Genomic DNA, 22,456 nt, shown 5'->3' on the forward strand with positions numbered 1-22,456 from the left:
CCAACAACTGTATTGCTCAATTCAACTAACATTGAGAGAAGGGAGAAAAGAGGACACTGGGGAAGCTTCTACTATGTTTCCAGCACAGATTTTTAAATGGCTCCTATTTCACTCCAGCTACCAAGTAGGTGAACTGGAACGACTGGGGAGGCGAGGGGGAGGAGATTTGAAATTATGTCCTGGTTTCTAAATAACTTCAAAAGACTACGTGGAAACATTTTCCACGAGTTAAGCGGGGCCAGAGCTCACGTTCATTCAAGGCTGGGCCTTATCCCGCGCCCGCTGGTAAGAGTCTGGGCCAAGGCGGCTGGCGGCTCCCTGACGTAGGACTCGCGTCAAGTAAAGGACGAGCCGCCCACAAAGCGCTGCGGGGAAGTGCCAGGCGAGGGAGGGGGCGGGGACAGTGGGGGGCCGGGGACAGTGGGGGGGCGGGGCCGATGAAGGGCGGGGCTGAGGAGAAGGGACTCGGGAGTTAGAATCCCGGAGTGGGCGGGCCTAGAGGGGGCGGACCCTAGAGGGGCGGGGCCGAGGCGGTGGCCCTGGCGGCCATGATGAGGCCCCGCCTTTCCCTTACGGCTGCTGCTCCACTTCCCTACGCGGCCCGAGGTAAGACTAGGTCTGGACAGAGGCCCGGATGTCCTGGGCCCGTCTGGGTCTCGTGCTGCCCCGGTGACACGGCGGGGCCCGATCGGGGCGCACGCTGAGGCCTGCGGCGAGTCGCGTGGGTGCGATCGCGAAGAACGCGGACCCGGGCCCAGAGCGCGAGGAGCCGTGGCAGGAGGCCGAGGGAGGGGCGCTGAGCCGAGGACTTTGTCCCGAGGCTCGGCCTCTTCCCGGATCCCTTTTCCTCATTGAGCTTCCAAGAATGTGTAACTCGGGGCGCTCGGGCGTGCGGTCTCTGAGGGCATCTGCCGGTTTATCAAATACCCCACTACGTTTGCGTAGCTGTTCCTGCGTCAGGTGGATGGGTACCTCGCTCATGGAGGAAACAGACCCCAAAGCGTTCGCAGCCTCCACGGGCGCCTGGGTCAGGGGGCCGGGCACCTGGGGATCCCGCTTCTCCGCACACGCTTGCAAGCACTTTGGAAGGCTGATCGTATTTGTAAATGCGCTGTCAGTTGTGTAGGGGTCTGGCGGTCGTCTGTGAGTGGGTCGTCAGGGCGATGGCATTTGCGCGGACCTTGGAGAGCATTCGAGGTTGCAAGAATAATAATAGCTAACATCTGTGTGCGTATCATGGCCAGCAGTGTTCGAAGTACGTGAATTAACTCAGTCCCGGGAACAACCCTATCAAACTGATCCTTTTAATATCCTTACTTTACAGATGGGGAAATGAGGCATAGAAAGATGACATAGTTTGCCCGAAGTCACGACCACTACCAAAGAACTACCGTGTATAGTACGTGGTGAAGCCAGAATTTGAACCTGGAGGGTCTGGCTCCACAACCTGCTCTAAAACCATTGTACCTTGGCACCCAGTAGAAACATCCAGGCTATGCTAGAATTATACATAATTGAGTTTGACTAAATTAAGATAACAGAAAACAAGGCCAGAAAAATACTGTGGGACCACTGAAGACAATTTTGAGAGCTAAGTTAAGGTGCTTGGAGTTCATGGGTACTATGTTTTTCCCCAGGGTGGATTAAAAATTCATGTATGGACAAGCCATGTGAATTATGAAGGAAAAGCGATTATGCATAGTACAGTTAATAATGTGACCAAAGTATATATGGAGTTCTGTTCATCCTTTTTGTCAGTTCATAGTTTCAATTTTGTGAAGTTTTAATGGCATCAAGCTTTTAAAAAATTGCATAATTATTGACACTATCTTCCATTTCAATGACTTATTGGTTTTCAACTACTGCCCTGACAGCAGAGTGGGATTAGTTCTGGACACCTGTAGCAGCATACTGGAAGTGGGCAAGCATTTTTCATCTGCTAGTTAATGTGGGCAAGCTAACCATGTTTTAAAATTGACAATGTGCTTAACACTACTGAACTATACACTTAAAAATGGTTAAGACAGTAAAGTTTATGTTATGTGTTTTTTAATCACAATTTTAAAATAAAATTAAAAATAAATTTAAATGACTAGTAATTCCAAGTAGACCATGTTAGGCCTGAAGATATGTCGTGTATAGGGATCCATTGAGCAGTAAGTTAAATGGATTAAAGCCCTAGGCCTCCAATGCAGGATTGATTTTAGTGAGACACACAAGAAGGAAACAAAGTAGGAAGGAAAATTTAATTTCTTGTGTATAATTAGGATGGTGGCAGTGGGAATTCAGAGACGGGGTAACTTTAAGACATTTCAAATGTAGGTTGGGCAAGACAGGCATAGATGAAAAAGAGAAGCAAAAAAAAGGAATAGAAACACTTGGTTTGAAGGTAGGAGACAGAAGCTTGACTTTAGATGCGTTGAGTTTTACTAGCCTGTGGCACATCCTGTGAGAAGGGTCCAGCAAGAAATTTAAATTCTGGCACCAGTGCCTGAGAACGATTGAATCAAGAGAGGCAGATTTATATTGTTTCAACGCAAAAATAGAGTGGAAACTTAGGGAATGGAATCCTGTTTTTTCATGGAGGAGAGAATTTGAACAAGGAAGTGATGGTCAGCAGTTCCATAATCGGGTGATGTTGGGAAGACCTGTGTAGGTCATTGAGAGCCAGTGGGGTGGGACACATTGCAGATGGAGAAATGGATCAAAGTCCATGAGAGAATGAGAACAAAAACCCAGGTAGAGATAGATAGAAAACTTTTGAGGCTCATGGAAAGAAGGAAAGAATGGGTGAAATACAAAGAACACAGATTGCTGGAGATAAATAACACTTAACTTCAATAAGTAAAAGGAAGAAAAGTAAGATTTGACAGTTTAACCTTTTGGGGAAATGGATGCTTTGTGAATAAAGATGACTTTGATACTTTTTACCTCATTGGCTTTCCATGTACCATGCATTGAGAGAAACTTTGTTCTCTGAAGAATATTGATGTACATTTCGTTGACTTTCTAGGAAGACTGGCACTGTGAAATTTTTTTTGCCTTTGTTTTTGTTTTTTCTTGGGGGAGGGTGTTTTTTATTATTCTATTCTACTCTGTAACTTCGTTTCTCCCCCAAAATATGTTCTAGAACCGAAATGAAACGTGTCAGACAAATGACACATTTGGTGTCGTTTGGTGCACACTACTACGTACATTTCTATTTATTTGTTTGTTTATTTCTGTGTATCAGTAATTTCACCATCATTCATAAGCCCAGTCAGTTTTCTCACCAGTTCATCCTTTCTAGCCAGTCAGCCCAGTAGTCCTTAAGCCGTCATCTCTTCCCTTCTTTATCCTCCCCGCATTACACGTTTGACCTACAACTCTTAGCTGATGAGTCTAGGTTTCTTTTTATCTTTCTCTGCTTTTCTGGTCTCCACTCCTGTTTTCTTCACTCTCAGCAGTTGACTGTATCTCGTACTTTCAAATTACAATCTAAAACTTTTTCTATTTATTTAAAAGAAAAAAAAAACTTTCTTCATAGGACTCTTATTCCAGGAGAAGTTTTTAACCAAACACAAGGCCTTGTGGCAAAATAGGTGTTAAGGTACTTAGATTATGGGCCAAGATAAAGCGATGGTGCTGCCGCATCAGCTGCCCTTTTGACACTGCCATACCCAGAGTAGGTAGTCATCTACCTCACAAGAGGAAAATGTCTCTGTTGAGAATGTGTAGTGTACTATACATGTCTGTATAACCTTTGTTGTGAAAAGTAAGTCCCATTTCTACACCATTTGATCTTTTTTTCAGGATCATCTACCCTTTGGTGCAGATAAAAAAGCAAGTAGCAATTGGACAGGTACATTAAAGTTTTATTTTTATGTATTACTTTGGAAGTTGAATGAAAAATCTAGTAACTTGGTTTAAAATATGCTATTTTTTACATAGAAAAATTTTAGTGAAAAATGTAATCACCTAGTATATCATTTCTTATATCATAGTATATCATATCTAGTTCTTAGCTTATGTCTTATTTTTTATTGAGCCTAACTTTCTTAATTGACAATTGAAGATAGTTCCTAAAATGGGTAGTTAGGGGGAAAAAAAACTTTAAAAGCTTTGATTTTATTTTTATTAATTCATTCTACCAATTTAAAAAACAGTATTTTAACTTTGTTTTCTCTGGCCCAATGGAAAGTGTTTGATTTTAATTAAGAACATTCAAAGAGCAGAAGAAATAGACTACTTACGGATTACCAAAATAGATGAATAAGAAAGTATAAAAACAATAGAGGTAAAGAATAAGCTAATTTAAAAAACTTTCACATAATTGGTAGTTAGAAGTTAAAAATTTATTTATTAATTCAACAAATAATTATTAGGTACCTCTCACGTACTAGATATATGCTCAGTGTACCATGTTTTGGGAAAGCAGACATAGTCCCTGCTAGATCTAAAAAAATAGGATTTCCTTTAAGAATAATTCAGGTAAATTTTTTTCCTTGGTCTCATGTGTATATATTTTAAAAGTATACATCTATCTCTGTTAATTCATTATTTAAGATAGTGTCATAGCTGAAGTTAATATTCAGTAATTAATAACATTTTGTGGGCAGTTTGTTTAAAAATTGGTCTTTTAAAGGTTAAAAGCATACACCTGTGAATAGAAGGTAATTCTACCTCTGTGTATAATTGTAATACCCTAATGCTATAAAATTAGTCAGTCTTTTCTGAAAAAAAATTTTTTTGTGAGTATTTAAAAACCCTCTCAGGAGGCAGGAAAGCATAGCAGGAGAGTAGGGGCTCTGATGTCAGACTTTCTGGTTCACATCCCACGTTTCCAATGCAAAGCTCAGTATTTGGATTTATTGAGGAGATTACTTAAACGTAGGATTGAAACTAATCTTATTTAGAATTTCGCAAAGGCGTTTCCAAAATAAGCTTCCTAAGATTATTGCTACGTATCTTTTTAGAGTAACCTTAACACCACAGCTGATTAGCGTACAGTAGAACATTTCACTGAGAAGACCACCAGAGAGGTAATACCTGTGCCTGGTATCTGAGGATTTTTTATTTAGTGTGTACGATTTAGTGATTTGTAATAAGGAGGGGAAGGGAATCCTTCCTCGAGAGATACAAGTCAGAATCAGTCTGGTTTCTCTTTGCTCAACAGGTATTTACCATAAAGATGGTGTTCCAGTTTTTTGGGTATTTATTATTAAAAATTAATAATGTGTGGTATTTTAACATTTAAGTTTAAAATTATTTATGAAAATTTAAAGATGTGTTGGAGAGAAAAGAAGTACTAAACTTCAAAATTTCCCCATGACAAGCTGTACTTTTAATTCACTCAGGACAGAGTTTTGTTTTACTTGCTGGTTTGTTTTAAAAGGAGAAATGTTGATCTGAAAATTGTATATCACTTTCTCTGAAACACTCTCCTAGGATGAGTAATTTGATCTCGTTCAACATGTAGGAAAGTGCCTGTGACACTGTGTTCAGTAAATGTTACCTGTTATTATTATCAAAATCATTATTGTTATACCATTTTCCTCCCATTTTAATATCAACCATAATGTCATACCATTGCCTCTTGTTACAGTTAACAGGTAAACTATTAACAATTTTTAATCTTATAAGCTAAAGTTAATTACATTTATATTCTGCCTCTTTCTGAAAAGAATTTGGAAAAAAGTAAAAAGGAAAGGGACTTCCCTGGCAGTCCAGTGGTTAAGACTCTGCGCGTCCATTGCAGGGGGCATGGGTTTGATCCCTCATTGGGGAGCTAAGATCCCACATGCCACGCGCACAGCCAAAAAAGTAAATAAAAATAAAAAGAATTTGGGGCAGTCCACAGTCATACAGACAAAAAAGCTTGTTAATAAATTAGTAATGACATTCCAAAGTACTAAAGTTTCCTAAAGTGAGTACCAAGTGTAAGTGTATGTATCAAAATTAGTCAGTTTCATAATATTGTTTATGAGAGGAAAGTAGCATGTGAAAAAAATTCAGGGTGGCAGACAGTTGCATGTTTAGATAATTTATCCCCAAAACAGTTAGTTTTGTTTCAAATTTTTTAGGAACTGATTCTCTAGAAATTAATGAGATTAATCTTCACTAATAGGAGAAGAATGGCGTTGAAACAGATTTCCAGCAACAAGTGCTTTGGGGGATTGCAGAAAGTTTTTGAACATGACAGGTAACTACTAAGAAGATACAATTTTAGATATCTCTAATTCTGCTTCCGTCTATTTGATTCTTTAAATAAGCCCATGAAAGATCACTGTTGCCTGAATTACTGTTTACCTGTAGAAAATACCTGTGATTTTTATCAGCTTTATCTTATCTAGTTTTGATATTGGTGATGGTAATAAACTCTTAGTGATAAAAAGCAAATTAAGGACGTGATGCATTTCAGTGCCCATGAACAAACATGTAGTTTAAGAGCTTTAGAATTCATTTTTTATAAAAGCTGATTTACTATTTCATATATCTCTTTAGAAACAGTTTTTCTTTTAATAATTTTAGTGCTGCATTGAGGGTGTTACATTTATTCTTTGAATTCAGCCTGCTCAGAATGACTGTGTACCGTGCACAGCATAGGCTGTTTGGTTAATATCAATAGATCAGTATGCTAAATAGGCCTCATTCGTTCTTTAAGGGCTATGGTATATTCCTTAAATGTTGGTGGAATCACTTATTTTGGACATTAAATCACTTATTTTATGTTTCTTTCTTGACTGATGACAATCAGGGCAACTGATTTTTTTTGTATGTATGACTGTTAAAATTACAGTGTTGAACTGAAATGCAAAATGAAATTTGCTATCTATTTACCGCCAAAGGCAGAAACTGGAAAATGCCCTGCACTATATTGGCTGTCTGGTAAGTGTTCTGCATTTGAGTTTTATAAAGGAGTTTCTTTTTCTTTTTAACTAGCTAATCTTATTCTTTAATCTTTACTTATTGGTGTGCCTTCTGAACCATTTATAAAAGACTTTAGGAGCCTGTCATAGTCTACTCTTACTTTATCCCAAGAATAATTTCAGACCTACTGAATTACATTTATTATACTTCTTTTTCAATTAGACCAAGTAATTCAGCAGAGAATATAAAGTTCTAGACTCAGTGACAAGAGCTTAGAAAAGTTATTTACTTTGTACCTACTCAAGCGTTTCTTAGAGACTTTACCACTCAAATAGAACAGTATTAGGTAAAACCAGGACACCTGTGATATGCTAATTAGAAACCACAGCCAAGTAACTTCTTGCAGTGCTCTCGGAAATATTTTAATTGGACTCACCTTCTCTGGCCACAATCTGGAACATCACAAAAGAATACTAATGCTTCTTAATCAGAGGTGAATGTTGAAGATTCTTGAATGGATTGTGAGAGAGTAATTCTGAACCTCTGTGCTAACTTTTCTTTCACAAGACATTGGCACTTCATCTTTAGAAGCAGACATTATAAGAGACTCATAGAAACCAAATTATGTCATAGTGTTCTATTTTTGTTTCTTTAAAATTGCTTCTTATAACTTTGATTTAAATCCTCCCTTATGTATGTTTCCTCAAAGATATGCCCCAAATACCAGTCTTTAAAAATGAGAATAGTATTTCATTTTAAGAGGTAAAAACTAAGTGCCTACCTAGTTTTTTTTTTAACATCTTTATTGGAGTATAATTGCTTTACAATGGTGTGTTAGTTTCTGCTGTATCACAAAGTGAATCAGCTATATGTATACATATATCCCCATATCCCCTCCCTCTTGCATCTCCTTCCCACCCTCCCTATCCCACCCCTCTAGGTGGTCACAAACCACCAAGCTGATCTCCCTGTGCTATGCGGCTGCTTCCCACTAGCTATCTGTTTTACATTTGGTAGTGTATATATGTCCATGCCACTCTCTCACTTCGTCCCAGTTTACCCTTCCCCGTCCCTGTGTCCTCAGATCCATTCTCTACATCTGCGTCTTTATTCCTGTCCTGCCCCTAGGTTCTTCAGAACCATTCTTTTTTTTTTTTTTTTAAGATTCCATATATATGTGTTAGCATACGTTATTTGTTTTTCTCTTTCTGACTTACTTCACTCTGTATGACAGACTTTAGGTCCATCCACCTCACTACAAATAACTCAACTTCATTTCTTTTTATGGCTGAGTAATATTCCATCGTGTATATGTGCCACATCTTCTTTATCCATTCATCTGTCAATGGACACTTAGGTTGCTTCCATGTCCTGGCTATTGTAAATAGTGCTGCAATGAACATTGTGGTACATGACTCTTTTTGAATTATGATTTTCTTAGGGTATATGCCCAGTAGTGGGATTGCTGGGTCATATGGTAATTCTATTTTTAGTTTTTTAAGGAACCTCCATACTGTTCTCCATAGTGGCTGTATCAATTTACATTCCCACCAACAGTGCAAGAGGGTTCCCTTTTCTCCACACCCTCTCCAGCATTTATTGTTTGTAGACTTTCTGATGTGCCTATCTAGTTTTAACTCAACAACTAACTTCTTTGGTTGGAAAAAGCAAACCAATTTTGCTAGAAGAGCAGGGTATTGCCAAAAGCAACAACACATTACATGTTTGTTTTAGAAACATCGTATTCTGTAGCTAAAGATGCTCTTAGAAATCGTGTAACCTGTAGAATAGGAAACTGTTCTATAGTACCAGGGAAATTATATATTACCCAGGGTCACATAAAAGAGTGAACAAGTTTTCTGATTCATGGTCCAAAGCTGTATTCATTCTTTTCTCCTGTTCTTTTTACCTTTTGTTTCTGGTGAGAGCTACTGCAGTCATATCTCTTGTTAAAAGAATAACACACCATTAGGGTTGTAATAACATTTGTTTAATGCGCCATATTGCCATTCTACAGTTTGAATAATTCTAAATTCCCAAACACACCTGGTCCAAAGGATTTCAGTAATTGAAATTTTAGTGAGTGACTTTCAAAGGACAGCTATGGGAGCATTTAACCTAAGACAGTTCTTGGATTAATACTGTTACGTATTTTATGAGAAGGGAAACTTTAGTGTCTTTTTCAGCATTATTTCTTAAAACAAACAAACAAAAAACTTTTTAATAAGTGAGCTTGTTTTCTGTGTTATAAGAAGATTAAAGCTTATAAACTCACAGCATATCATGAGATAACAATATTTTTTATCTTTAGGTTTAACTTGCACAGAACAAAATTTTATATCAAAATCTGGTTATCATCAAGCTGCCTCGGAACATGGCCTTGTCGTCATTGCTCCAGATACCAGCCCTCGTAAGTGTTCTTGTTCCAGAGGTCCTTTGTAAAAATATAAATCTTTAAGACTTAAGTTATAATAATGCACAATTCATTTCATATTTTTGCTATTTATTAATCTTTCAAGCAACATCATGACTCTAAAATACCATGCTGTACATTTTCCTCACTGAATTTTACTCATAACGTCACTCTTATGAGAGGAGACAGTTTTGCTATTCCCATTTTACAGATTAAGACACTAAAGCACTTTAAAACAGAGACTGAGCAACTCAATTAATAATGTATCACATTGGCACTAGTGCCAAAATAACCTACAATGCATAGGAAATAATTTTTTTATTCCTTGGGTAAACTGCCTTGTCACGTGGTAATTATCTTTTCTCATTTCTGTTAGTCATCAAATAGTCGTACAGTTAAACAAGTATTAGTTTTAATATAAATGATTATAATGTTTACATTAGAGAAATGAGAATATCAAATATTTGAGAATTCAATCCATCAGATAGTTGAAACTTGTTTTGGGACCCTAGAAGAGTCAGGAAATGGAATTTAAATGGTAGCTAAAACTATCTGGAAGTTGAATGGCTGGCCTTGAAAGTAATGCATTTCCTTTCACAATCCATATTATGTAAAAGTAAGACGTGTCACAGGAAATGTAATAAAATGTTTAATTCAGAAGAGCATCAAAAATATAAAATGCCTTGGAATAAACTTTTAAAGTATGAAGATTTATTTTTTAAAAAAACATAAAATTTCCTAACTGTTGTAAGTGGAAGAATGTCATGTTCCTGGATGGGTAGACTGACTATTATGAAGAGGTCATTTCCATCAAATTACGTATCACTATAATTTTATTCAGAATCCCAGTGGTTGGCTTTTTAACTGTATGCAAGGATATAAAATAAAACATAATTAGTTAAAATAGAATATAAGAAAATCCCATTGGGGGATGGGTAAATAGGGGAAACGTGATGGAATGATTCCCAAGTACATAAGGAGACATCTTCAGTTCAAAATAGTGAATTGAGCACAAGCATTTGTTCCCCTTCCCTTCTAAGATCACAGTGGTACAGAGAAGTAAAGAAGTGTTGGTAATGAGGAGGGGCATCAGAGAAGGAATCTTAACGCATTTCTGAAAGATAAAAAGAGAGTATAAGCCCTTTGACAGGTAAAACAGAGTGAGGAAAGATATGTTCAGAATACATAGGAGGGAGCTTCATCAGTGAAGAAAGCCAGTGAATACCTCAGCCTGGAGGGCCGTTCCCTCTCTTGCCTCATTGGCTAGAACTAGTCACATGACCCCACTCAAGGGGGCAAGGAAGTATGTGCCCCAAAATGCAGAGAGCCCACAATACTTGGTGAACAGCTCTAATGCAAGTGAAATTTCAGGTTCATTTTAAAGTGTGTTATTAAACATGGGCCATTACTACAGAGTAGATGAAACCACAAGATTATTTCCTATTGCAGGTGGCTGCAATATTAAAGGAGAAGATGAGACCTGGGACTTCGGCACTGGGGCTGGATTTTATGTGGATGCTACTGAAGATCCTTGGAAAACTAACTACAGAATGTACTCGTATGTAACGGAGGAGGTAATTTAATTTACAGTGTAATTATTAGTTGATGACTGCCAAAAGTTTGATTTGGGACACAAAGTCCTTCTAGTCCCGAGAATTTTAAACTAGGGTATGGTATTGTTGAATCTATTGGGTACATATTTATTAATTATCTTGGTAAAAATTCCAAAGTTTACAAGTACTATAGTACTATTTTCTGCAATTTAAATGAACACTAAGTACAATTTTGAAGAGTTTAATAATTATATTGACACCTGTATACACTACCCAGGTTATACAAAGAAAATAGTATATGAAAAAACTGTATTTTCTGGCAGCTGGTTCATCCAGACATATTTCATAGTGATTAAAATCAAAAAGGTAAGTGGTAAAGCATTGCTTCTATTAATAATATGTGTGTGCAGTTTATGCATTTTTCTATGATTTTAATTGTTAATGTGCACATCATAGAAACTCAGAAACGATAATATAAAATTTTAATCACCCATAATTCTGTCACCCCAAACAACTATATTTTCATATATTCCAGACATTTTTTTATGACTAGTTTTTATATAAAAGTAAAACATTTTTATCTTGTTCTTTTTTTAGTTATATAAAGTAAATATTTTCTAATATTCTGATCTATTTGTAACATAATTTTAATAATTGTATAATATTCTGTTATATGCTGTGATTTACTTTTTTCTAATGGAGGCTATTTATATATTTACATATTTTTTTTACCATAATACGTATTACTGCATTGATTATCTTTGTTTATAATTTTTTACCCATAAGGACTTTTCCCTTAGAAGAGATTCCAGGAAGTGAAATTACTAGATCAAAAGTTTGCATTTTAAAGTTTCTTTCTGCATTATCTTCTTAAAGTCGCTTTCTAAGGAAGATGTAACGTATATTCGCCAGTGATATATTAATGATCATTGTCTATCTGACTTTTTTTTTAATCTTTACTAGTGTGAACCATTTTAAGACTGTGAATTTGGAAGTATTGATTATTTTAGATGACTTTGAAAAAGTCTAAATTTATTTGTCATATCTCTTGTCCCACTATTAAATTCTCTCTAGCTTCCACAACTCATAAATACCAATTTTCCAGTGGATCCCCAAAGGATGTCTATTTTTGGCCACTCCATGGGGGGCCATGGAGCTCTGATTTGTGCTTTGAAGAATCCTGGAAAATACAAAGTAAGATTACCTAAGCTTCTAGTGACAGATATTTCTCGTGAATAGTATAATATTAGGAACTTTCAAAGATTGAAATTAAGATACTGTTGTTTTAGTATTGGGACTAAACTTTTCTAGTCTTGGGAATTTCAAGGGGTTTGTGGGGAAAGAGCATTAAATTTGACCACACAATACATGCTACAGAATCAGAAGTATAGGAATTTTATCCCAGTGGTTTCTCATTGGTCTATTAGAGGTATTATAAAGCAGTTTTCATTGCTTCTATTCAAACTATAGTTTTCTAGGCTTTTTTTCCCTAAAAGTTATTATTGATTAATGTTATAGTGACCGTATGTTATCATTTACTTTTACCGGGAATATTCTTGTAAAGTTGACTTTGATTTTCCACTGTTTTAAGTGGAAAAAATGAGTAGAAACGCTGAACATAAACTTTCATTTGTGCCTTATTTAATGAAAATGTAGCTCTTTTAATAGAACACACAAAGGATGTGGTATCTTGGAGAGGCATATAATCTAAGCCCATAATATAGCAAAAGGAAAATTGTTCACAGGGATTTTCATGGCAAGTCAGAGTTTTTAAGCAAGTTGTAAATACCTGTTCATATTCAATTTAGCAAAATAAAACTTGTTTTTAATTTTTTTGTTTGTTTGTTTCTGAAGTCTGTGTCAGCATTTGCTCCAATTTGCAACCCAGTGCTCTGTCCTTGGGGCAAAAAAGCCTTTAGTGGATATTTGGGAACAGATCAAAGTAAATGGGAGGTAGGTACTGGATGGCGGTCTTCATACTCATTCTTAAGTTTTCAAATTTGTTAAAAAGCTACACACTACAGACGTTATATTCTTAACTTACTCAAGTTAAGGATTCAGAGCAAAAAATAATTAACTAAAGTGTATACATATAACAACAACAACAGAACAATATTTCAATTGCATTGAATTATGGCAGATATTCTGCGGCTACATTTTTTTTCTGCTAATGATTCATTTATATGTTTATTTTCTAAATTAACATTACAAAAAATACCCCATATTACTAAATTTAGACTTACCTCATATTAACTGTGTGCTTAATTGTATGATAAGAGCTACGAGGCCTGGCTTTTTATTTTGTGTATCTGTTTCAAAGTCTAGCATCTCTCAGATTGGATTTTAAATTCTAGACTTAAAAGCTTTTAAAAATAGATATTGTATATGTAATATACATTTATGAGAATATTTCCAACAGTATGATTGCTTTTTCAAGCATAGGAGCAGATGCTTCTAAATGAAAATAAAAATGGTAAAAATGGCCCTTTTTTCCTGAGACTGATTTGCTCTTGTACAGAAATGGGCTATTTGAAAACTCCACCAAGAGTTTGAATATTTTGCAGGTGAACTCATCATCATGTGCATGTTAGCAAGTAGAAAATCATCGAGTGGGAAAAAAACTTTTTTGTCTTATTGCTGTATATTCAAAGTCATTTACACATGGACCCCTATTTTATTTAAGATTGGTCATTGAAATTCTGACAAATTGGAAGGTTAATCTTTTAGTCATTAGAGTTTTGTTTTGCTTAGGCTTAGATTTTTATTATATTGGAAGAATGCTGAAAATTATTACTATTAGTTACTTTGGGGACAGTGCATTGACAGTGCTTGTGCCTCAGTGTTTTGAGTCCTCACCATGTGCAGAGTTTGTGTGGGGTTTTGAGATCTTATGTCAAGAAGGTGATGACCCTTTCCTGTCCACAGGGGCCTTATGGTCTAATAGAAGTTTTGAGTAAAAGACCAACTGATTGGGAGAAGTAGGGGAGAGGTACCCTATAAAGGAATCTGTATCATTTTTCTCCAAATGGCAGTAGATTTTACTATTTTAATTATGCAGTGTTTAGGCTATTATTTAATTTACTCTTGGAATAAGGAGGCCATGCAGAATTATGAAATCGTGGAACTTAGAACTAGTTGGACTTTATAGGTGTCCTTCCACCCTCTCCTTTTAAGATTAAAAAAAGCAAGTCTTAAAAAGCATGCTACTTTAGAAGGGGAAATCTTTTGGTTTTTGTGTGTCTTGATCAATGCATAAAAGTTGTCATTAGTGAAGATACATGAATAATCAATATTTAAAGATGGATGGTAAAACAGAAAATTGTAACTAGCGGCAGCTCCTCACATAATAAATTTGAGTTGTTGATATGATTCAGATTGTTCAAATCAAGTCTTTCTGAAAGTTCCTGGAGATAGTAGACATTTGGTGCCGTTCAGCAGATAGCAAAAGAGAGATTTATGTCTGGAATTAGTCAAAAATAGGGACAAAAAATAGACTATTTATTTGAAAAAGAGAATATTTGGAAATAGAAAAAGATAATGGAGTTAGAAGAAATAGTCCATTTGTAAAAGGATTTACAAAGAAAACAAATTGGTTTTCTTGGAGTTGAGAGGTGATTAAACCTTAAAGGTTTGGAAGAAAAAAGGCTATATACTATGAAGAATACTTGAGATATAGAATTCTTGCTGTTGGTCTAGGACTGGTTGAAAGTAGGGAAGAAGCTGTAACTGAGGATAGAATTCTGAAGGCTGTAAATAAAAACCAGACAAGCCAACTTAAAAGCATATTTTCAATTTAATCAGCCTTAGAGCTGAAATGACTTTAAATTTCTATTCAGTTCTAGTATAGGGTATTCTGCAGAATATCTTTCTGGGCACTTCCAAATTTATTTTTCATTATTTCTCCCCTTTTTATAGGCTTATGATGCTACCCATCTTGTGAAGGCCTGCCCAGGTACTCAGCTGGATATACTAATTGATCAAGGAAAAGATGACCAGTTCCTTTCAGATGGACAGCTACTACCTGATAACTTCATAGCTGCCTGTACAGAAAAGAAAATCCCTGTTGTTTTCAGATTACAAGAGGCAAGTACTAGGAAACCTTAGCTTGTTCTAAATTAACTATAAAAAAAACAAGATTCCATAGTACTTTCTTAATTTTATTTTAGAATTTGAAAAGCTACCTCTAGTAAGGTATTTTTTAATTATAATAAGACATTTAAAGTGAAAGCCTTCCTATTAAGTTACTGATATCTAAGACCAAATTCCATAGAAATAGGAAAGGTTTTGACAGTGAAAAGTATTTACAATTTTCTGTCCCACTGTAAAATCAGTAAATAACACGAATTTAACGCTTGAATAGTACTTAATTGTCAACGTTATCGGGTATATCTTTCTTGACACATGCGACTATTGTTGCAGTAAAATAAAAGGACAAGCTTCCACCTTCATTACTCTTGAGTTAGGTGCTAATCTATTTGTTGTGCTACTTGCTAGTTGTTTAAGAATAATTACTGAATTTCAATTGGTTCGCAAATTTTCCTTGACTAAAATACTTTTGACTATTCACTGCTCACCTAACTCTATGCTAATACAGCTATAATTAAAGAAATTCTACCTTTATTTTTTTTAAATTATGTATTCATAAGCTTCAGAACATAATAAAAACAAAATTTTTATTTCAGGATGAAAAGTGAACACTGAAAATTATACATGGTTGTGATTTTTTTAAACATTTTTATTCGTGTTTAAGGGTAATATGTCAGGCACATTGATCTAAAACATATAATGATAAGTGTTCAGATAAATCTAGATCAATGTGTAATGTGGTATATTTCAGTTTACAAAAATGTTTTCACAGCATTAGCTCATTTTAACCTTATATGACCAGATGAGAGACCATTCCTAGCCTATCCACCTGTTTGGGTTTTTTTCAACTTTTTTTTTTGTTGTGGTAAAATACCACAATACCACATAAAATTTACCACCTTAGCTATTTTTAAGTGAACACTTCAGTGGTATTAAATACATTCATAATGTCATACAGCTATCACCACCATTCATCTCCACGATTCTTTTCATCTTGTAAAATTGAAACTCTGTTCCCATTAAATACCGACTCCCCATTTCTCCCTGCCCCCAGCCCTTGGCAACCACCATGTTACTTTCTGTCTCTCTTACTACTATGAGGATCTCATATAAGTGGAATCATACAGTGTTTGTCTTTTTGTGACTAGCTTATTTCACGTAGCACAGTCCTCTTAAGGTTCATCCATGTCTCACGTGCCAGAATTTCCTTCCTTTTTAAGGCTCTTCATTGTGTGCATATACCAAATTTTGCTTATCCGTTCGTCTGTCAGTGGACCACTTAAGTTGCTTCCAAGTCTTAGCTATTATGAATAATGCTGCTGTAAACATGGGTGTACAAATATCTCTCAGGATTCTGCTCTTAGTTCTTTCGGTTATATACCCAGAAGTGGGATTGCTGGGTCATATGGTAGTTCTATTCTTAGTTGTTTGAGGGCCCTCCCTACTGTTCTCCAGAGTGGCTGCACCACTTTGCAGTCCCACCAGCAGTGCACAAGGGTTCCAGTTTCTGCACCTCCTCCCCAACACGTCTTTTCTTTTTTTTTTTCCTGGATAGTAGCCATCCCGGTGGCTGTGAGGTGGTAATGTGGTTTTGATTTAAATTTCCCTAATGATTACTGATGTTGAGCATCTTTCCGTGCTTATTGGCCATTTGTATATCTTTTGAGAAATGTCTCTTCCAGTCCTTTGCCCATTTTTTCATTGGGTTGCTTTTTGTATTGAATGCTATTTGTATTGAGTTTTATGAGTTCTTTGTGTATTGTGGATGCTAATCCCTTATCAGATAAATGATTTGCAGATATTTTTCTCCCATTCTGTGGGTTACCTTTTTACCCTGTTGATGTTGTATTTTGATGCACAAAATATTTTAATGTTCACGAAGTCCAATTTGACTATGTTTTATTTTGTTGCATGTCCCTTTGGTGTCGTATCCAAGAAACCACTGCCAAGTCCATTGTCATGAAGCTTTTGTTCTATGTTTTCTTCTAAGAGTTTTATAGTTAGTTTATAGCTTTAGGACCTACATTTAGTCTTTAATCCAATTTGAGTTAATTTTTGAATATGGTGTTAGGTAAGGATTCAACTTCATTTTTTTGCACGTGGATTCCAGCATCATTTGTTGAAAAAACTATCCTTTTGCCATTGAATGGCTTAACACTCTTGTCAAAAATCATTTGACCATATATTCCAGGGTTTATTTATGGGCGCTCTATTCTATTCCATTGGTCTATATGTCTGTCTTTATACCAGTTACCACACTTTTTGATTACTGTAGCTTTGTAGAAAAATTTGAAATCTGGAAGCATGAGTTCTCAGGTTTTTTTCTTCTTTTTCCAAGATTGTTTTGGCTCTTTGGGCTCCCTTGAGATTCCACTTGAATTTTAGGGTGGTTTTTCCTGTTGCTGCAAAAATTGCCTTTGGAATTTTGATAGGGATTGCATTGAATCTATACATTGCTTTGGGTAGTCTTGACACCTTAACAGACCATGAACATGGGATGTGTTTCCATCTATTGTGTCTTCTTTAATTTCTTTCAGCAGTGATTTATTCACTGTACAAGTAGCTCATCTTCTTGGTTAATTCCTAAGTATTGTATTCTTTCTGATGCTGTTGTAAATGGAGTTGTTTTCATAATTTTCTTTTCAGATTGTTCATTTTTAGAATATAGAAATGCAACTGATTTTTGTGTTTGACTTTTTATCCTGCTACTTTTGCTGAATTATTAGCTCTAACAGTTCAGGGTTTTCTACATACAAGATCATATTATTTATGGACAGAGATAATTTTACCTCTTCCTTTCCAATTTGGATGCCTTTCTTTTTCTTGCAAATTGCTCTGGCTAGAACTGCCAGTACTATGTTGAATAGAAGTGATAAAAGTGGGCATCCTGTCTTATTCCCGATCTTAGAGGAAAAGCTTTCAGTATTTTACCATTAAGTATGACATTTGCTATGGGTTTTCATGCATGACTCCTGGCCATCTGTTTTACAGATGAGGAGACAAGTTTAGAAAAGTAACCTACTTATCTAAGGTCACACAGCTAGTTTATGGTGGAACCAGGCCTGGAAGCAAGGTCGTCTGATTGCAAATACTATCCTCCTTTCATCTGTCTAACCATTCCAAAGCAAGGCAAAGCAGTACTCCTGAAGAGCCAAGGGATGGAATTAGAGCTAACGTAGGGGAAGCTGTGCATAAGCTGCTACTTGTCTAACTCATGCAGCAGATCTTAGCAATCTCCCTGATGTCCTTTTAATCTCCTTGCTATTTCTAACATGTAAACAATATATATATCATGTGGGAAAATATGTCCAAAACCAATACATTATGTATACCTTGTTTGTGGGTATCCATCACATAGAAATAGATTTTTTTAGATTAATTTGAACATTTATCATCAGAATTACATGTTTTAGATCAATAATCAACCTTGATAAATTTGATTATAAACATAATAGTATGTTTATATTAACTATTACTCTAAGTGATGTGACAAAGCATGTTTTTTCCAAATGACGTTAACTCCTTGGCTCTAGTGGTGTTGTTGCCTCTTCTGCTTCCCTTGTGTCTGTGCCAGGAAATTTCATTGTTACCACCAACAACCAAGTTTCATCCTGCCAACAAAGACTGAAAAATCTCTAGAGTTTGTTATAAAAACAACAGAGTTAGAACACTGATGAAATTCTTGGGGGCAGAAAATAAATCAACTTATTTCTAAAATGACTAAATCCCAAGCAACTGAAAAACGCAGTTGTCTGTACTTAATGAAGAGTCAGTACAAAGCATTCAATTCTTTAAAAAAAAAAAAAAGTGAGAAAGTATTGAAATCATCAGTCACAGTTTTTAGCTCAGGCACAATTTTCTGTTCACTTTCCTTCCAGCATGGACAGGTTAAAAGTGAACTACACAGTCTCAAGCAGATTATGTTTAGGGTTGTTGTAACTGAATGAGCAACTGAACGGACATACCTGGGCACTGGCTCCAGGGAAGCAACTTTTCAGATTTTCAAGCCAACTTCCGTTGACTTCAGATTACCTCAGGTCTGAGGGCACTTGGTTATAAGTACAGTTGATCTGTATTTCTTTATGAAGTGGGAGCTGTGATGGATTAAATAAGCTGAAAATAATAGTGGGTAATATAAATGAGTGATCTAGGGAGGAAAAAAAAATTATTGCAATCATGTACATGGTTTACCCAACTTCATTCATTTTCCTCTTTTTAATGGTGTTAAATGCTCACAATCTACATTTCTATCAACTGTCAAAAAAAATTGAGGGGGAAGTGTAGTCTATAGGGATATTAATTTGGTTTTTATTATACTTCATAATTTTTTCTTTTTCTATTTTTGCTTCAGTGAATCTAAATTGAAAATGCACAAGGTAGCAGAATTCTGATAGCCAGTATACACAGATCAAGTCTTAGTCTGAAGAGGAAAGGCCTAGTATGTCTTATTATCAGTTACTGAAGTAATATAGTGAAGAAACATTTTCAGTTTCAAACCTAATGGAAACTTCCAGAAACCAACATTGAAGCAAGGCTATAGTAACTTCTCAAGTCTCAGGCCCTTTTTGAAGATTCAGAGGTTGTTTTGGTCTCTGTGCCTGCCTGTTAGAGAAGAGTGTAAACATGGCACAGAATTCTAGAAGTGCAGGGCTCTCTCACTCATCTGTATCGCCATGCTTAGCACAATTACCTGGCACATAAACCCTCAGGAAGTGCTTATTGAATAAACAAAAGAGCAGCTTTCAGCCGTCTTCTTCTTTGTACTCTGAAGAGACTTCATAACTCGGGAATTCATATCTGAGCTTTGCTAATTGGGTCTGGAAAATATGTAGGAAAGTACTGCCTGTTAGAATAAATGTTCATCGTAGCCGCTGAAGCACTGCTTCTTTTTTTGAGAACTGAGCAAAGAATAAAAGAATGAGTTCGTTTATTTTTATACTCTAAGAGTTTTGCTACCAAGGATTTTTCCATTTCAAGTGTGAGGTAGAAGAGGAAAGGAAGGCCCTTTCAAGTGTCACTAAATGAACGTAGTTACACAAGCTGCTTAACATACAAACCAATTCAAAGAATTCGATGAAGAGAGCTACTACCCCCATTTAATTATATTGACCAGCAGAGCTTGAAACTCATCAAGAATGACACAGTCAGCTCTAATTATATAAACGTCTTGTATCTACCAGAATGGCAGTAATTCAAATGTATTCTCTTGCCTTTATGTTGATATTTTAAAAAATCTTTCTTGGTCCCTCATGATAGGCATTTTCTGTTTTCTCATGAAGGTAGACCTTCAGTTAAATATCATTGTGGAAGGACATTTGCTTTGTATTTTAGGTGAAATACACTGCTATCTTGCAATACACCCCTGAGAGCTCAAAATTGTCACTTTGGTTTACTCTGGGACTTCTCTAATAAAATAATAATAATAATAAATAATAACAATAATAATAGTGGCTACCCACTGTGTGCCTGAAACTGCAACACACTGAACATATGTGCGACTAAACATGAAAATACAGCATAGTCAGTCGCGTTAGAACCTCTGTTAACAAGTGTTTCGAGGCATCTACACCTGTTTTCAGTCAGATCCGTCTTATCATCGGTGAAAAATGGCGGGTACTCGGTACTATATTTCACAGGTTCTGTGGCCTGAAAATCATGGGCATATTTAGCCTCTAAACAACTCAAGAATTCCATGGTGGAAAATGCTTTTCTTTAACCTCCTTTATGTAAGAAACTGTCCTTCAGCTCTAAATTTAACTAATTTAACTGGGACTGGTCTGATCGTCGAGAGACGTGAAACCAAATAGTTCCACGGCTCAGCCTTAATTTTGACAACATTCATGTGAGATTCACTTCCACAGTTTGGGCACTGAAAATAGAAGACAGGTTGCTTTTAAGTTACTTTGATGATTTTAAACTAGAACTCTTTATTAACTGCTGTTCCCAAGATATGCACTGCATACCCCTGCCAACTAAGAGGTAGAGAACATTTACTGATTCATCAAAACCTTAGGGACTTTACCTTGTTCCCTGAAACCCAGGTGATATTTTTATTAGGTTTTTTTTGTTTCTTAAGTGCTTAGAAAAATTCCATTTTCCTCCCATCAGAGACCATTCGCTCGATCTTAGACTTTCAGCTTTCTCAGATTATTCTATTCTGTATTTTAATTGTGTTTTGGCAAGGTAAGGGCTGTCCCCCAAATTATCTGGTTTTTAACTCTTTGATTCTTCCCACCCTATTTTTCTTTTCTTTTTCCTTTGAGAGCTACTTATTTTGTACTCAGAGGACACTCCGAGAAAGGATTGCCTCTCCATTTACCATTGATTACCTATCAAGGATTTTATTTGACCAGATAGAAATCTGTTTCAACTCAACTACTTGGCACATTTTCTCTCTGCTTCATGGTAGTTTTCAAAAGTTTACTGACTTTTTACCCAGTTTGATTTATTGCTGAGGGATGTCAGAGTGTAATGAATTATTCCTTTTTCCTCAGATAAAGGTACAATATGCTTTTACCGTGCAGGAGGTCGAATTCTTAACGTGATTTATGATGGCTGTGTTTAACTTCCCAGTGATAGGGCATTTGGGCGTTCTTCATGTTCTTTCTGTATTGTTTACGTGTGCTTATTTTGTATCTTAACATTCCCTTATTGAGGGTGGTGCATTGCTTTTGTGAGTTGAAACTTTTTTCAGCTACTCTTTTTTCAGTGAAAATGTTGAAGTACAAGTGTAATAAGCTTTACTTTGATTATAAACCTTCCACATGTTGTGGTAGTTTGATTATTTATAAGCAAATTAAGTGACATGCAAGATATATTTAATGTACGTAATATCGATTTTTCTGAATAGTAGATAAATGTCTTATCTCTATTTTGTCTTCTAGGGTTATGATCATAGCTACTACTTCATTGCAACCTTTATTACCGATCACATCAGACATCATGCAAAATACCTGAATGCTTGAAAAGCTTCGGATAAGAGAATCTCTTCAGGATGATAAAATTGTACTAAACAGTCTGGCAAGGAAAAAAGATTTTAAAACATTGGATTTTGTAGTGCCAAAAATGCTTCATTCTGTAGTTGAATCACCCTCTAAATAAATATATCAAACCTGCTTCTGATTTAAAAAGTTACCTTACCAGTGTTCACATGGGAAATATTTAATACTTCACAGTTTTCTCGAGGTAATTTGGAAATCATTGTTGTGTTGACCTCAGGACACAGAATATGACTATAATCCCATTGAAATCATTAAATGCTAACTCTGGAACAGAGAGTTTAAAGGTAGTTTAGCCTAAACTCCTCACCTTTCCAGACTTTAAGCCTCTGAAGGCGTGGCCTGTCTTCTTCCTGTTCATTGTTACACACCTAGTGTCTAGCAGCCACTTGGCGCGCTTCTAGTAGTCATTGAATTGAATAACTATTTGTTAGTTGTTGAATAAGCAAGTAGGGTCAGAAAGGTTAAATGAATTCCCCATCATTACACAGTTATTTGTACGAGAACTAAGATTAGAAGTCATATTTCCGGAGCCCAATCAATGATATTTCTTTTCT

At 36.0% G+C, this 22,456-nt stretch overlaps 1 protein-coding gene across 5 annotated transcripts; it reads left to right on the plus strand.

Annotated features, from left to right (window-relative positions):
* Positions 1-526: 526 nt before the first annotated feature.
* On the plus strand, positions 527-22,016 carry ESD (esterase D). 5 transcript variants are annotated; one of them, XM_060129322.1, is made up of 12 exons: positions 527-606; positions 1,325-1,601; positions 3,793-3,841; positions 5,156-5,190; positions 6,107-6,181; positions 6,779-6,867; positions 9,161-9,259; positions 10,712-10,836; positions 11,890-12,009; positions 12,670-12,768; positions 14,731-14,898; positions 21,786-22,016. In XM_060129322.1, exons 4-12 carry the CDS (start codon positions 5,171-5,173, stop codon positions 21,864-21,866), a joined length of 876 nt encoding a protein of 291 aa, XP_059985305.1. In that variant the 5' UTR covers positions 527-606; positions 1,325-1,601; positions 3,793-3,841; positions 5,156-5,170; the 3' UTR covers positions 21,867-22,016. The 5 variants fall into 5 exon arrangements, with proteins under 5 accessions (XP_059985305.1, XP_059985308.1, XP_059985309.1 ...); XM_060129323.1 differs by having other exon boundaries at positions 539-606; positions 1,325-1,399; XM_060129325.1 differs by lacking the exon at positions 5,156-5,190.
* The last annotated feature ends 440 nt before the right edge of the window (positions 22,017-22,456 follow it).

This window comes from Lagenorhynchus albirostris, chromosome 18, assembly GCF_949774975.1.
Source record: "Lagenorhynchus albirostris chromosome 18, mLagAlb1.1, whole genome shotgun sequence".
Taxonomy (NCBI): Eukaryota; Metazoa; Chordata; class Mammalia; order Artiodactyla; family Delphinidae; genus Lagenorhynchus; species Lagenorhynchus albirostris.

Bases quoted from the DNA above. Each gene is read 5' to 3' on its own strand.
- ESD (XM_060129322.1), top strand. From the start codon at position 5,171: ATGGTGTTCCAGTTTTTTGG. The intron at 9,260-10,711 runs GTAAGTGTTCTT...TTCCTATTGCAG, and splicing joins TGCTCCAGATACCAGCCCTC to GTGGCTGCAATATTAAAGGA. The intron at 14,899-21,785 runs GCAAGTACTAGG...TTTGTCTTCTAG, and splicing joins TTGTTTTCAGATTACAAGAG to GGTTATGATCATAGCTACTA.